The following is a 14,885-nucleotide window of genomic DNA, read 5'->3' on the forward strand; positions in this document are numbered from 1 at the left end:
TTCTGCAGCCTCCTTTCCCCACAGCTGAAGCTCTGTCCAACTCTGGCACCTAGCCTCCTGCCCAGCTGCCTTCCTGTGTCTTGGGCCAGGTCATTTGGCATAGAAGTCTGTAAATGCCAGCTGACCCCCCACTGACACCCATGCCCCCTTCCTCTCCCTGTAATCATTGTCGGGTGTCGAAACCTGCTCTCAAGATCCAGAAATGTTACTTAACTGACCCTGAGATGGGGTCCCAGCCACCCAGAATTGGGGTCAGGTTTCAGGACGCCTGCTGTCGTATCTGAACCCCCAGGTCTGGCGGGGAGCCTTCGGGGTCCTGTGGGGCCGGCCGCTGACATAAGTGTCTCCAGAAGGCTGGGCAGCAGCAGGGGAGGGGAGGACCGCCCCCGCCAAGTGCGGTCAGGATTTCTGGGCTGCGTGTCACTCCCATCGCGAACATGGGACTCGGCGTCACGAACCTCCCTGATCAGACCTCACAGCGGGGGTGCCGGGGGTGCTAGGGCATGCCCACGGGGTCCCGGCCTGGGGATGGCCGCAGAGGCCCGGGGGCGGAGGGTCCTGCCCCGTGGCAAGACAGCAGTAGAGAAGTGGCTGCACATCAACCCGGGGCGACCAGAGGAGAGGTAGCCGGGCCCACTGGGGTCTGGCCCCGCCCTGCGCCGCGGTCACGTGTCAGGCGCGGTGACGTACATGCCGCCGTGCAGCGTCAGTGACGCCGTTGCCAGGCTTCTGTTGCTAGGCACGCGTTGCGTGCCCTGCGTGCGGTGCGCGTCGGCAGAAGCGGGAAGTGCGAGTTGAGGCGTCATGGCGCGAGGTAGCGGCGCGCGGACATGGGCCCGGGGCGGGGGTCTGGGGTCCAAGGCCCGGCGCCGCCGCGCACGGGTTGGTGCTGAGACTCGGTCGCAGCCCAGTCCGCGCGCCGCGCTGACCGTCACCGCTGGGGAGCGCGCAGGCCCTGCCGGGCCCTCCCTGGACCTGCGGTGGGCCTGGCACCTCATGTCCCGTTGTCCCCCAGTGTGGCAGCAGCCGTTCCTCAACGTCTTCAGACACTTCAAGGTGGACGAGTGGAAGCGCTCCACTAAGGAGGGCGACGTGGCCGCCGTGACGGTGAGTGGCCGGGGCGCCCGGCGGCGGGAGCGGCGGCCTCTCCTCTCTTCTCCCTGGACGTTTGTTTGCAGCCCTCCTGGCCTCCCCGGGCTGCAGGACGTCTGCAAGACGTCTCTCTGTCCAGGACAAGACTCTCAAGTGCACCGTGTACCGCGTGCGGGGCTCTGTCTCTGCGAGCAACTACATCCAGCTCCCCAAAACCAGCACCCAGTCCCTGGGGCTGAACGGACGGTACCTGTACGTGCTCTTTCGGCCACTGCCTGCCAAGCATTTCGTCATTCACCTGGATGTGTCCACTGAGGTGCCGACCTGAGAGGTGGAGGCTGCCCGGGGCCTGCCCCGCACTTCTGCAGCAGCCTTGACCCCTCATGTCCACCTTGTGTCCCACAGGACAGCCAGGTCATCCGAGTTTCCTTCTCCAACCTCTTCAAGGAGTTCAAGTCCACAGCTACGTGGCTTCAGTTCCCTTTCATTTGTGAGGCTGGGACACCCAGGGAAGGTAACGTGCAGATGAGGCATGAATGGGACAAGGGGATGGTCTGGGAGAGGCGTCCAGTCAGAAGGCTCAGGGGGAGGTCTGGGTGGGGGTCACGTGGTTGTGGCCGTGAGACTGGGAACAGGCCGAGGACACAGTGCTGTGGCCGGTGCTGACCTTGGCATGAGTCCTGCACACCTGCCAGGTGTGGCCTTCCCTGGTGCCCGCTGGACCTGCCTGCAGCTTGACCTGCACGACATCCTGCTGGTCTACCTGCATCGATGCTACAGTCATCTGAAGGGCGTCAGGCTGTGTGCCAGCATGCTGGTCCGGAGCCTCTACACCAGTGACCTGAGCTTCGACCCTGGTGAGGGCCACAGCTGTGTTAGCCTGCAGCCCACCTGCTTTTGCTCCCTGGGTGCCACCCTCCGCTCCATCCCTGGCACTCCATGAAAATGCCCATGCTGTGCCAGTTTGAGCCTCCCAGCTCCCGAGGCAGCTGTCAGAAGGAGTGGTGGCTGGGCTGGTGACCAGGCGGGACCCTGCTAGCCGCTGGTGTTGAGACCCCTGGACTGGGAGAAGGGCCTGGACGGTTCCCTGGACCTGGACCAACTCTGCTCTTTGCAGCCATCACTGTTGCTGAAGCCCGACGCGCAAAACTGCCTGTTACCCCCATACCTCGAGAAATGGCTTTCCCGGTGCCAAAGGGGGAGAGCTGGCACGATCGCTATGTCCACATCCGGTGAGTGCCTCTGCCGTCCCAGGCGCAGGGAGGGCAGGGCTGTCCCAGAAGCTGACTCTCCCTCTACCCTGCCGAGGTTTCCGAGCGGCAGCTCGCACGCGCCCTCCGAGCTGGTGCAGAAGAGCGGTTTCCCTCCTGAGGCAGGTGGGCCTGTGGGGCAGAGGTGACCTGGTTCAGGTCTGCAGAGCCCATGGTGCTCAGCAGGAGAGGGGGCCTGATGCTGCATCTGGGGAGGTGACCCCACCAGTGTGGTGCCTGCAAGGGCGCGGGGAGGCAGCCCTGGAGCAGCGGTAGATTGTGACTTGAGTGCTTGGGGCTTCAAACTTTCCTGCTGGGATGGGTGTTGGGGCCCCTGCTAGGGCGGACTGCCGCTGTCAGCCTGGCTCCTCTCCTGCAGAGTGGGCAAGGCCGGGCCCCCTGCTGCCCCGCCCAGTGCCTTGTGCCTGTCTGTACTCTGCTCAGTCGGTTCTTCTCCATTGTGGTCTTAGCGGGGCACGTACCGCGGCTGCTCCCTTCCCCAGCAGCCTGTAGCAAACCTGCGCGGGACCCCAGGACCCTCGTGGTCCAGAAGCATGACCCCACAGCCGTGAGTGCCCGGTGCCCTCGGAGATGGGGCTGGGGGTGTTGGCCTCAGGCAGGGTGCTCATGGGCACTTGTCCTCCTGCAGTCCCGCTGGGCCCCTGCCATGCCCAGGCCCCTTCCAGAGGTCCGCGTGTCCTGTGAGCGCTCAGAGGTCTCCAGTGTGGCTGGCCCTGGTGACTGTAGCCAGGAGCCCTCGGCCTGGGTGGAGACCACTGACGAGCATGCAGCCAGTGACGGCCTTCACGTGTTTGCCCATCAGGCAACGGAGCCCATGGCCCCAGAGGATGCAGCTCCAAATGAGGTGCGTGCCTTTCCCGAGGGAGGTGGGGCTGGACTGCGCCCCCAAGGGAGTCATGTGGGGACGAGCAGTGGATGGAGGGCTGCTGGGATGCTGCCCGCAGGGAACGGGCAAGGGGTGGGTGGTCCCCTCTGACGGTCCCTTCCCATCCAGCCTCCTGGCAGGAAGCAGAACTTACCGGAGGCAGCTTTGGGCAAGAAGCGTTTTCAAGAAGGAGTAAGAGAGTCGGTGCCCAGCCCCAGTGGTCTGCAGGGGGACCTCAGGAATGGGGCACCTGGAGGGTCCAGCACGGTGACTGCAGTTCTGGCTTCCTGCCGCAGAGTGGCTGGCAGGAGCTCAGGACTGGGTGACTTTCTTGGGAGGCTGGAACTGGCTCTGGGTGGGGCAGCCCTGCTGCAACAGGGACCTTGCCACCTGGCTCTCACTGTGCGTCTACCTGTTTCAGAGCTTCCTCCCAGATCCGATCCTGAGGCTCAAGGGGGTCATCGGCTTTGGGGGTCATAGCACCAAATGGGTGAGGAGTTCTGTGCTCTTGTTGGGTCCTACAAGAATCAGCTACACCAAGCAGACAGCAGGCAGACGCCGCGTTTCCCTGCCTTGGCTGCGTGAACCTCTGAGCTCCCCTAGGCACTGGGTCCCTGCACTGCTGTGGTTACCCAGCCCCGCCCGCATCCACACACACCTGGTGCCTCTTTGGTGCTTTGATGTCCAGACACAGGCGGCCCTTTGTGTTGTGAGCACCAGCCAGGGCGGTGCTGGTCCAGATGCTCGAGCTTTGAGAAAGCTGAGACCCTTGTTCATCCTTTAAGTCTTGGATGCATGTCGTCCAACCGAGTGGGCCTTGGTGTGGACAAGACAGGGTCCCTGTGGAGGCAGCCGCGGGAGAGGTGGCTGTGTGCTCACCAGGCTGTCCTGGCTGTGGGCTCTGAGTCTTTGTGGGCTCTCGTGCTCTTGTTAGTTGAACCCCATGGTTTCTTGCTTAGCGGGAGCCCTGCCGTGCCCACATGTGACTGGGCTTTTTCTGCCCTTTTGGCTCAAGCAACGCGGTGACTCCTGTGCTTATGCCTCGGGAGGCTCACGGGCGGTGGGGAGTGAAGCTGACAAGCCTGTGACCTCAGCCTCTGGCCCCTGCTTGCAGGCCCTGTGGACCCCGGATGGGGCTGCTGTTGTGTACCCTTGCCACGCGATCATCGTCGTCCTGCATGTCGAAACCCGGGAGCAGCGTCTCTTCCTTGGCCACACAGAGAAGGTGGGCAGCCCTGGCCTGGGGCAGCCTGGTCTGCTGGCCCATACCCTCCCTAACTCCCTGCCCCCAGGTCTCTGCTCTGGCGCTGGACGGGAGCGGCTCGCTGCTGGCCTCTGCCCAGGCCTGGCCCCACAGCATGCTGCGTCTCTGGGACTTCCAGACAGGGAGCTGCCTGGCCCTCTTCCGGAGCCCGGTCCACACCATCTGTTCCCTCCGGTGGGTGCAGGGCCTCCGGGGGGGGGTGGGGGCCAGCCCCTGTGACGCTGACTGTCGCCTCTGTCCACAGCTTCTCCAACAGCGGGGAGCTGCTCTTCGGCGTCGGCAAGGACCGCCATGGGCGGACGGTAACTGGGCTGGCGGGGAGGCGGGGCAGCCGTCCCAGGGTACAGGCAGGCGGCAGGGACCCCCGTTGGCCTACCCCATCCTGGCCGGGCACCCCCACGTCACACACTTCGCAGGGCATCTGTCTCACCCTTGTGGATGGAGCTGTCTTTTGAGTGACTAGTCTTGTTCTCTTTGCTGGCGAGTTCTGCAGGCCTGAGATGGATGTTTTTTCACGCCAGTGTCTCTGAAGCTGGGTGTTCCCCCTGGGGCCTCCCCTCCACTTGTGGTTGCGTTTTCTGCTCCTCTCTGCAGACACACATCTGTGGACACCCTGGGTGGGCATGGCAGGTTCCTCTGGCTTCTGCTGGAGAGGCTGGGTGGGCGGGCGGGTGGGCACTCAGTGCAGGCTTGTTGCAGACGGTGCTGGTGTGGGGCATGGCCCAGCTGGGGAGAGGCGGAGAGGCTATCATCCTTGCGAAGGCGCACAGTGACGCTGATGTCCAGGCGTTCCAGGTGGCCTTCTTTGACGAAGCCAGGTGATCGCCCGCCCTCTCTGGGTGCTGGGGCCACTGAGTCGTGAGCCTGCCCCTCACCCCACTCACCTCCCACCCTTGCAGGATGGCGTCGTGCGGGCGGGGCAGTGTGCGGCTGTGGCGGCTCCGAGGTGGGGTGCTGCGCTCCTGCGCTGTGGACCTGGGGGAGCATCATGCGCTGGAGTTCACTGACCTGGCCTTTGGGCCAGCCCAGGATGGCCACACTCTGTAAGCACCCCACCCCCCGCCCTCTTCCCTGAAGGCCTGGCGCCCCGCCCGTGGTGCCCACAGCCCTCACCTGCTGCTCCCTGGCAGCTATGTGTGCAGCCGCAGCGGCCACATCCTGGAGATCGACCACCAGCGCATGGCCGTGAGGCATGCTCGCCGTCTCCTGCCCTTGCAGAACCCCTGTGACCCCCTCGCACAGAAGCAGACCTTCAGTTTGAGTAGGTGGGCCTTGCTGCGCAGGGGGAGGGGTCCTGCTGCTGGGGGCTGACCCGGCTCCCCCCACCCAGGCCCCGGCATCGCCATCAGCAGCCTCAGCGTCTCCCAGTCGGCGTGCGCTGTGGGCTCCGAGGATGGCTACCTGCGCCTCTGGCCGCTGGACTTCTCCTCCGTTCTCCTGGAGGCAGGTGGGGCCTGCACACCACCTTGCCCCAGGGTTGGCACAGGAGGGCCATGTCCCCAGGCTGGACAGCGTGGGGCTCCACAGGGCCGTGTCCTGAACCTGGGAGTGGGTGGTCACGGGGGCGGTGCTGGTCCTAGGTCACAGGGAGAGGGGGCTCCAGGCAGCAGGAAGATGCACTTCTTGCTGTTCTGGACAAGGGGCTAGGGGTTGGTACAGCCTGGCTGTGGTCAGCCTGCCCGGGTGGGCCCTGGTGCGGGACCTGCCCCACTGCAGGCCCGGCGGTCACCGAGCCCCCTGCCTGCAGAGCACGAGGGCCCCGTCACCTCCGTCCGCGTCAGCCCCGGCGGCCTGCGTGTGCTGTCCACCACCTCCTCGGGCCACCTGGGCTTCCTGGACGTCCCCTCGCAGGTGTACAGCGTGCTGGTGCGCTCGCACACCGCCCCGGTGCTGGCCCTTGCCACCGAACGCAGCCGGGGACAGCTGGCCACCGTGTCCCAGGACCACACTGTGCGCGTCTGGGGCCTGGCGACCCTGCAGCAGGTGGGGTGTGGCCAGAGGGGCGCCGGCTAGGAGGGCGGTCTGGAGGCTGCAGGCGGGCGGCCCGAGGTGCAAGCCCCCTGGGGAGACCGGCTCTCGGGGTCCTGCTGTCCACCCTCATGCGGCTCCCCCCTTCCCCCCCAGCTGTATGACTTCGCGTCGCCCGAGGAGGCCCCGTGTGCTGTTGCCTTCCACCCCACGCAGCCGACCTTCTTCTGTGGCTTCAGCAGCGGGGCTGTCCGCTCCTTTAGCCTGGAAGCCGCCGAGGTCCTGGTGGAACATAGGTGGGCGCCCAGGCGGGCCTGCCTCACAGACGCCCGCAGTGGACGCCGGGCTGGAGTGTGGGCTCTCTGGGAGAGCCCGCCCTCCGCTGCCCCTGGACACCCTGTGAGCGTCTGCACACCTTTCTGTGTGGGGCAGGTGTCACCGAGGAGCCATCACCGGCCTGGCCACCAGCCCCGACGGTCGCTTCCTGTTCAGCACCTGCTCCCGGGGCACCCTGGCCCAGTACCACAGTGGCGCGCCCCGGTGCCGCGTCCTGCGAGTGGCAGGTCAGGCCCCCACGCCCAGCCCTGCGTGGGCCTCCCAGTACCTCCCTGACTGTGGTGTTGTGGCCTGTAGCCTCACTCATAGACCCACGGGGCCAGGTGTGGTCTTAGGACTGCCCAGCACCGCGGAAGTGAGAGATCAGTGTGTGCCCGCCCTGCACCAGGAAGGGGTGATCGCCTGCAGCCTGAGCAACAGGGAGCAGGGCCGGCCTCCTCGGACACTGTGTCTCGGGCCGGCCAGGCGGTCTCTGGGTGGTCACTGGGAGAGTCCCAGTGCTCCGGCAGTGCACACTGCCGTGGGGCCCCGCCCTACTCAGCTGACTGCCCGCCTCTATGTGCTGGCAGCTAACGTGGTGTGCCAGGAGGCCTGCCCCAGCTCCAGCGTCCTGGTGGTCAGTGGGGACAGCCGCCTCCTGGCCTTCGTGGGTCCCTGCAAGTACACGGTGAGCGTTGTGGACGCAGCCTCGCTGGATGAGGTGAGTTAGCTGGAGCCCTGCGTGTGTCTGCTGAGGGTGCCCGGGGTCTGTGGGCAACCCTGACCCTAATGGCTGGGTCATTCCTGTGGGCAGAAGGCCACACTCATTGCAGAGAGGACATGTGACCTGTGGGTGGCTGGGCAGGGCAGAGTGCCCACAGCTGCCCACCACCTGGGCCTCGGCTCTGGGGCTCCAGCTCCGCCTGGAGCTCATGGGGGCAATACTTACTCCCCCGCAGCTTCTGAGGGTTGACATCAGCACCCTGGACCTGGCTGGCAGCTGCCTGGACTCGCCTGTGGCCCTCTGCTTTGGCCCCTCACCCCCCGGCCACCTGCTGGTGTCCACCTCCTCAAACACGATCGCCGTGCTGGACGCCAGATCAGGCTGTGTGGTCCGGGAGGTGAGCTCAGGCCGAGGCTGGTGGCCTGGCCCCCTTCCTCCCGGTTCCGGCCTTGCAGCCCGCAGCACCCGCGGCGGGGCGGCCCTGGGCTGCCTGCTGCGCCCGGGTGGCAGCGCTCTGGGGAGGGCTCCCCCGGTCAGCGGTCCTGGGCGCACCCACGTTTCCTCGCAGCAAGTGTGCTCTCCCGCAGCTGTCCTGTGGCCGCCCTGCGGCCTGCGCCTCCCTGGCCCTCAGCGCGGACGGGCGCTTTCTGCTCACAGCCGCTGAGCGGGCTCTCAGGCTGTGGGACTACGCGGTGCAGGCCGGCCCCAGCTGCCAGGTGTGTGTCCTGGGCGGGGGCGCAGCAGGGTGGAGGACAGCCCCCGGCGCTCTGGGCTGACCCCGCGCAAGGGCCATTCCTCAGGTCTGTGCGACACCACCGCCCCAGGTGTACATTGGCCACTCGGAGCCAGTGCGGGCCGTGGCCTTCACCCCCGACCAGCAGCAGCTCCTCAGCGTGGGAGATGCCATCTTCCTCTGGGACATTCTGGTTCCCCGTGAGGGGCGCTCCCCAGAAAGGCAAGTGTCTGCCTTCACTTGAACCTGCTAGGCCTCTCTGGGCCCCTGCCTCCCCCACACACACTGACAGCCTCTCTTGTTGCCTCTGCAGTGTCCAGGGTGCTCCCGGGGCCCCCCTGACCTGCGAAGCAGGTGAGTGGCCCCACCACGCTGGCAGGCCCTGTGGTGACCGCTGGTGTGGGAGGCACATGCTGATGCTGTGCTGGGGCCCCAGGGCAGAGCTGGTTGGGAGTCGGGGGCTGGCACACCTCCTGCTCTGCGCCCACGCCCCTCAGCTCTGAGCACAGCCTGGCTCCTCCGTCCGCAGGCCCAGATTCAGAACAGCTGGAGGGCATGGCATCCGGGGCCAGAGGGCCCCTCCAGCAGCTGTCCATGTCACCCCCGGCGCTCCTACCCCGGCCGGGCCTCTGTGCTGGGCCCCCTGAAGGCTTTGACGGTGAGGGCAGCGATCCTGGGAGGGGGAGGCTCCCCCTGCATGCTCTGCTGCTCCTGGCCTGGGGGTGGGCTGGAGGCTCCGGGCACCTGCTCCCCCACCACTGCTGTCTCCCCAACCTCCCCAGGCGCCCTCTTCCTATCAGACGAGAGCCGTGGCCCCGAGGATCCCCATCAGGCCTCAGGCCTGTCCGTGATGGTCCAGAAGGAAGCCGGCCGGGCTGGCGAAGGGGCCTGCAGGGTGACAGGAAGCCCCCGGGACTTGGGCAGGCGCCCCCACCCCTGTGGCTGGCCCAGTAAGCAGGCGGTGCAGCAGAGTGGGGCAGGGTCTCGCATCTGGGCTGGGGCCCAGGTGGATTCCAGGTGGTCTAAGGACAAAGCCAGTTGCCCCAGCAAAGGGGGGTCACCTGCAGGGCAGATAGCCTGAGGCCCCGGTCAAGCCAGGTGGGCAGGGCGATGTAGCCTGTCCGTGCCCTCTGACTCCAAGCCTCTGACTAGCCAGGACAGGGCGACAGCGGGGAGGTTGCCATGTGGTCCCGGGGGTCCACAGCCTCTCGCCCTGCCTGACAGGTGCCTGCAGCACAGGGGGAGCCAGGGCCCGGCCCCCCGCTCACCCGAACTCCTACCGGCACTTCACTGCGCGCTACAAGGCCTCCTCGCCGGCCCAGGTGGGCGGGGTGGGGGTCGTCCTGGTCCCGGCCACTGGTGGATGCTGTGGAGGCCAGGCTCAGGCAGCGCGGCCTGTGGTGTCGGAGGGTCCCCTCCCGCCCCCCCGGCCCCGCCGTCAGCAGTGGCTCCTGGCGTGTCCCTGGGGCGGCTCCCTGGGCCGGAGGCTGCTGGTCACCCTCCACCTCGCACCCAGCCTGTGCTCCTGACAGGCTGCCAGTGGGACCAGGAGTGTCCCGTGCAGCAGCTCACCGTGCTGGCTCCCTCCTGCCTTCCCACACCGCGGCCTTCTCTAGGCTCCTCCCTGCCCCCCAGGCCATCCCCAGGAGCCCCTGCCTGGCCTCCCTTCTCTCCCACGCTCCTGCCCTCTGCCGCCTCCGCCCGGAGCCACACCTGCGGGCTCATCCAGGCCTGGCCTGAGGGCAGAGTCTGAGGTGGGCACCCGCGTCCTGGCCACTTCCCCGCAGGGCCTCTCCCTGCCCCCTGCTGGCGACGAGCGGCTGCGCCTGAAGGCCGTCGTGGGCTATAACGGGAACGGGCGCGCCAACCTCGTCTGGAGGCCAGATACCGGTGCGGCCATGGCCCAGGGGCTGCGGGGGGCCTGTCCTGCTGCCCCTCTGGGCCTCTTGTCCCCAGCCCTTCTCCATGGGGGAGGGCATGGGTGTGAGCCCCTGTAGCTGGGCCCACGGGGAGGTGCGCCGTGCCGTGCTGACCTGCCGGGCTCTGTCCGGCCCACAGGCTTCTTCGCCTACACGTGTGGCTGCCTGGTGGTGGTGGAGGACCTGCACTCGGGCGCCCAGCAGCACTGGCTCGGCCACCCCGAGGAGATCTCCACGCTGGCCCTCAGCCACGATGCCCAGGTGCCCGCCCTGCAGCACCCCCACAGGCCCAGAGTTGAGGTGCCCCTGCAGCTCGAGCAGGCCCGTGGACCTCACCCTCCCTGCTGACAGCGCCCCTCCACCACCAGGTCCTGGCCTCGGCCTCTGGCCGAAGCGGCGCTGCCTCCTGCTGCCAGATCCGTCTCTGGGACATTCCCCGGGGCTCCTGCCGGCAGCTCCTCTGTCACCACGACACCACGGTCCAGGCTCTGGCTTTTTCACCAGACGACAGGCTCCTGGTCACACTGGGTCAGCGGGCGGAGGTGGAGGACTGTGGTCTCTGAGCCCCTGCCTGTCCTAGGACCCCTGGGCTGCTGACACAGGCCCTCTGCGTCTCCCCAGGGGGCTATGGTGACGACACCCTGGCCCTATGGAGCATGGCCACCTGCGAGCTCGTGTCCTCCACACGCCTCCCAGAGCCGGTGCACGGTGTGGCCTTCAACCCCTGGGATGCCGGCAAACTGACCTGCGTGGGCCGGGGTGTCCTCACCCTGCAGCTCCTGTGGGGGCGGGCAGGTGACATCAGCCTCCAGGTGCCGGGGCTCGGAGGTGGCCTTGGAAGATGGGGTGTGGCAGCCCGGGCGTGGCTGACCCCCGTTCTCCCGCCAGGCCCACCGGGAGCCTGTCCCCGAGGAGGCGGGGGTCTGGGAGCTGAGCTCACTCTGCTACGGGGCCACACCCCTGCTCTACTGCGGCTCCAGTGAGGGCCAGGTGTGCGTGTGGGACATGCGTGCCGACTGCTGCTTCCTTGCCTGGGAGGCAGATGACGGCGAGATCGGTGGGTGTCTGAAGAGCCCGCGGCTCGGTTCCCCCTGGGAGTCATGATGCCGGGGCGGCGGGACGCCTTCTGGAGCCCCAGGCCTTGGGGACACGGCTCACGCCCGCTCCTGCTCCCCAGGAGTGCTGCTGTGCTCAGGCACCTGGCTGGTCAGCGGCAGCAACACACGTCGGCTGCGCCTGTGGGACGTGGGGGCCGTGCCGGAGCTGCGGCGCCAGGGCTCGGGGGCCAGGTGAGCGTGGGCCCTCCAGCTGGCTGGGCCCACCCCCAGGGGTGTGCTCGGGTGAGGCAGTGCCCTGGGCTCTCGAGGAAGCCCTGTGACCCCTGCTCTCCAGGTCCAGCTCTGTGTTCCTGGAGCGTGAACTGACCCTCGACGGGGCTGTCGTGAGCGCGGTCTTCCATGACAGCATGGACATGGGTGTGGTGGGCACCACGGCAGGCACACTCTGGTACATCAGCTGGGCCGAGGGCACCAGCACTCGCCTCATCAGTGGCCACCGGAGCAAGGTGAGTGCCGGGCGGGCCGCTGCTCACACGGCGGGGGAGCCACCGCGCTCCCCCTGCGCCCGTGGGTGCTGTGTCCGCGAGGCGTCCCCGCAGCAGCCCCAGGCCGTGGCCTTCGCGACCCTGCTTGTCCCGCCTCTGTTTCTTGTAGTGTACTTGGAGAAAGCTGGTTGTTCCTGCTGGGATCCCCCACCAGCGGGCTGGGTGTGCCCCTCTAGGGCCCCCGGGGTCTGGAGGCCAGGCCGGGGTCTAGGCAGGGCCAGCCAGCTGGTGTCTGCCCAGCAGTGCCCGTGTCTGGCAGCGGCGGTGGCAGTGGCCTTGTTGGCTCTGAGTCCCCCTGAGCTGGTGGTGACTGCGGCCCTACCTCCCGAGGGGCACGTGTGCTCCAGGCCCTCCCTCTGCAGCTCTGCCTGACCCTGGCCTGCCTGACCTGGTTCTGTGCCTCTCCAGTGGGAACTGGGCTTAGAGGTCACAGTCTGAGGGCCAGAGGGCCCAGCACTTCTCGCCCAAGCAGGACTCAGTTCTTACTTTTTTATTCAAATACAAGACTTGGCTTTTGTCCCCACCTCATTGGTGCACGTTCCCCGTCTCCTTGTTTTACACCAGAGACCCTGATTCTGTGTAATCTTTCTTTCCACACACATGATGATCTCAGGCCGCCCCCCACCGCGCCCCCCACGAGGCTCGGTTAACAGCACGTCCTTTACTTCAGTCTGTGGCCCCCAGAAGTCCCATGTTCTAGGTTCTGTAAGGACTGTTCTTTCTGTCATATCCCAGCAAGTGGACGGTCAAGTTCAACTGACTGGTGGGCTTCCTGTGGTTCACATTTCACCCAGGCTTCATGGGGACCTCAGGAGGGGGCCCTTCACCCAGGCCTCGTGGTGGACCTCGGGAGGGGCCTTCACCCAGGCCTCGTGGGGGACCTTGGGAGGGGGTCTTCACCCAGGCCTCATGGGGGACCTCGGGAGGGGGCCTTCACCCAGGCCTCGTGGGGGACCTCGGGAGGCTGGGACAGTGAGGCTGTGTCCTGTGGCAGGGCTGGGGCCCGGCAGCTCCAGGGGGAGGCGGATGCTCTCCAGAGCCACGTGGCTATGCTGTGTCCCTCCTTGGCCGTGGGCCTCAGGCAGCCTGGTGGCTCCTCACAGGTGAATGAAGTGGCCTTCAGCCCCGACGAGTCCCACTGTGCCACGTGCAGTGATGATGGGAGCGTGAGGGTATGGTGCGTGGCTAGCACGGAGCTGTTGATCCAGTTCCAGGTGCTCAACCAGGTATTCAGTGGTGCTACAGGGCTGAGGGCACGTCCAGGGCTGGGGGCACGCCCAGGTAGAGCCTGGACCAGGTGCTTGCTGGCCTGGCTCCTGCAGGCCCCATGGCCTCCCTCCAGTCTCAGTGTCTGGCTAGGCCTGCGCCCCGCCCCTTCCTGGGGAGTCCTGATGTTTTCTGCCGGTGGTCCCCAGAGCTGCCTCTGCCTGGCTTGGAGCCCCTTGTCGTGCAGACGCCCGGAAGAGCAGTACGTGGCAGCAGGCTACAGCGACGGGGCACTGCGGATCTTCAGCATCCCGCGCACAGCCGTGGAGCTTAAGATGTACCCGCACGTGGCTGCGATCACAGCCCTCGCCTTCTCTGCTGATGGTGAGGCTGGGCTCCCGGTGGCGGCACGGCTCTGCGGCTCTGCCTGGTCCAGGTCACCCCTTTGGGCTGAAGGCCAGGTGCACGAGTGACAGCACAGGGTCTGCCTGGCCCAGGTCAGACCATCGTCTCTGGAGACAAGGACGGGCTCGTGGCCGTGAGCCACCCCTGCACGGGGATGACCTTCCGGGTGCTGAGTGACCATCGTGGCGCCCCCATTTGCACCCTCCAGAGCACAAGGAAGGAGGTGACATGGTCCTTCCTGGGTGGGGCCGGCCCAGGCCAGGGTGCTGGCGGGACAGGGAGGGAGAACAGGGCAGGTGACACCCACCAGCCCTTGTCCCCACAGTGTGGAGACTTCGGGGCAGAGGGCACAGATCTGTGGCTGGCCGCCAGCGGGGACCAGCGAGTCAGCGTCTGGGCCTCTGACTGGCTGCGCGACCACTGTGAGCTTGTGGATTGGCTGAGCTTCCCAGCGCCCGGCCTCAAAGGGGTAAGCGTCCTGGCAGCCCCATGGGCGCAGTGCCCCGGCTGCCCACCCTGCACTGTGCCTCCACAGGCCTCCGGCTGCTTGCCACCCTCGCTCGCTGCCTTCTGCCCCTGGGACCCGGCGCTGCTAGTGTGCACAGGCCTTGGTGTGCACCCCGAGGTGGTCTTCTACAGCCTCCGCCAGAAGCAGGCACGTGCGCCTCTCCACGGTGCTGGGAGCCTGCGGGCCCCAGAGCTGGGGAGGGACAGGTCTCAGGGTCAGGGACCCCTCCCCCAGCCCCCCTCCCCCAGAGCCTCCTGCTTGCTGCCTGCAGGTGGTGGAGAAGATCCCACTGCCTTTCTTTGCTGTGTCCATGAGTCTGTCCCCTGGGGCCCACCTCGTGGCCATTGGCTTCTCTGGTGAGTGCTGGTGACTTGAGTGGGGCTGGCTGGGCACCGCTGTGTACCCTCACAGAGCCATACTCTTCACCATTGGGCCCTGGGTTCCTTGTCCCTGTAGGTGGACTGAGGACACCGCTCCCGGGGCTCACGGATAGATCTGTGACGGGGTGGGGCGCCGGGTTCCCCAGCGAGGCACCAGCTCCGTCTGGGGAGAGGGCCAGGGGGGCAGCAGGCCCCCGCCCCCGCCCTGGCCCAGCCCCTGCTGTCTGCCTGCAGAGCGCATGGTGCGGCTGCTGGACCGCTCATCGGGGGCCGTGCAGGACTTCGCGGGCCATGACGACTCCGTGCAGCTGTGCAGGTTTGCCCCGTCGGCCAAACTGCTCTTCACGGCAGCCTACAGCGAGATCTTGGTGTGGGAAGTGACAGGCTGCTGAGCCCTACCGCTCAGCTGGGCTCTTGGCCTGGGCAGAGGCTTCACTGAGAAGCTGGGTCGGCCCCGTGGGCTCTCCACTCTGTACCGGCGCCTCAGGAGCGTGTGTGAAGCATCAGGAACCCGAACATGTGTGAAGTACTCGGAGCCCCTCACCCTTGGGGTTTTGTTTCTGCCTTGTACAGTTCAAATAAATGTGCGTGTAGCGGTGAAGCATCGTCTCCTGGTCGCTGCAGACTACTGC

The 14,885-nt window shown here is 66.8% G+C and overlaps 1 protein-coding gene across 2 annotated transcripts; it reads left to right on the forward strand.

The window, feature by feature from the left end:
- Positions 1-711: 711 nt before the first annotated feature.
- Positions 712-14,854, forward strand: WDR90 (WD repeat domain 90). Of its 2 annotated transcripts, none has more exons than XM_070460391.1 (42): positions 712-814; positions 1,016-1,107; positions 1,232-1,408; positions 1,498-1,606; positions 1,788-1,949; positions 2,210-2,324; positions 2,401-2,468; positions 2,813-2,910; positions 2,992-3,207; positions 3,358-3,420; positions 3,650-3,718; positions 4,343-4,453; positions 4,521-4,666; positions 4,737-4,794; positions 5,192-5,310; positions 5,392-5,535; positions 5,623-5,753; positions 5,823-5,939; positions 6,240-6,475; positions 6,617-6,756; positions 6,893-7,023; positions 7,366-7,496; positions 7,735-7,896; positions 8,087-8,215; positions 8,300-8,454; positions 8,546-8,586; positions 8,762-8,890; positions 9,015-9,182; positions 9,457-9,554; positions 10,020-10,122; positions 10,291-10,412; positions 10,520-10,679; positions 10,773-10,963; positions 11,040-11,208; positions 11,329-11,440; positions 11,544-11,715; positions 12,858-12,980; positions 13,170-13,344; positions 13,458-13,588; positions 13,691-14,020; positions 14,145-14,229; positions 14,488-14,854. In XM_070460391.1, the coding sequence occupies exons 1-42, from the start codon at positions 805-807 to the stop codon at positions 14,643-14,645; spliced, it is 5,556 nt and encodes a 1,851-aa protein (XP_070316492.1). In that variant the 5' UTR covers positions 712-804; the 3' UTR covers positions 14,646-14,854. The 2 variants fall into 2 exon arrangements, with proteins under 2 accessions (XP_070316492.1, XP_070316493.1); XM_070460392.1 differs by having other exon boundaries at positions 8,324-8,454.
- The last annotated feature ends 31 nt before the right edge of the window (positions 14,855-14,885 follow it).

The sequence above is a fragment of the Odocoileus virginianus genome, chromosome 33 (genome assembly GCF_023699985.2).
Source record: "Odocoileus virginianus isolate 20LAN1187 ecotype Illinois chromosome 33, Ovbor_1.2, whole genome shotgun sequence".
Taxonomy (NCBI): domain Eukaryota; kingdom Metazoa; phylum Chordata; class Mammalia; order Artiodactyla; family Cervidae; genus Odocoileus; species Odocoileus virginianus.

What these genes read in the sequence shown, in the direction of transcription:
- WDR90 (XM_070460391.1), top strand. An exon ending in AGGATGCAGCTCCAAATGAG is followed by an intron (nt 3,208 to 3,357) that starts GTGCGTGCCTTT and finishes CTTCCCATCCAG; the next exon opens with CCTCCTGGCAGGAAGCAGAA. An exon ending in GCCCAGGATGGCCACACTCT is followed by an intron (nt 5,536 to 5,622) that starts GTAAGCACCCCA and finishes GCTCCCTGGCAG; the next exon opens with CTATGTGTGCAGCCGCAGCG.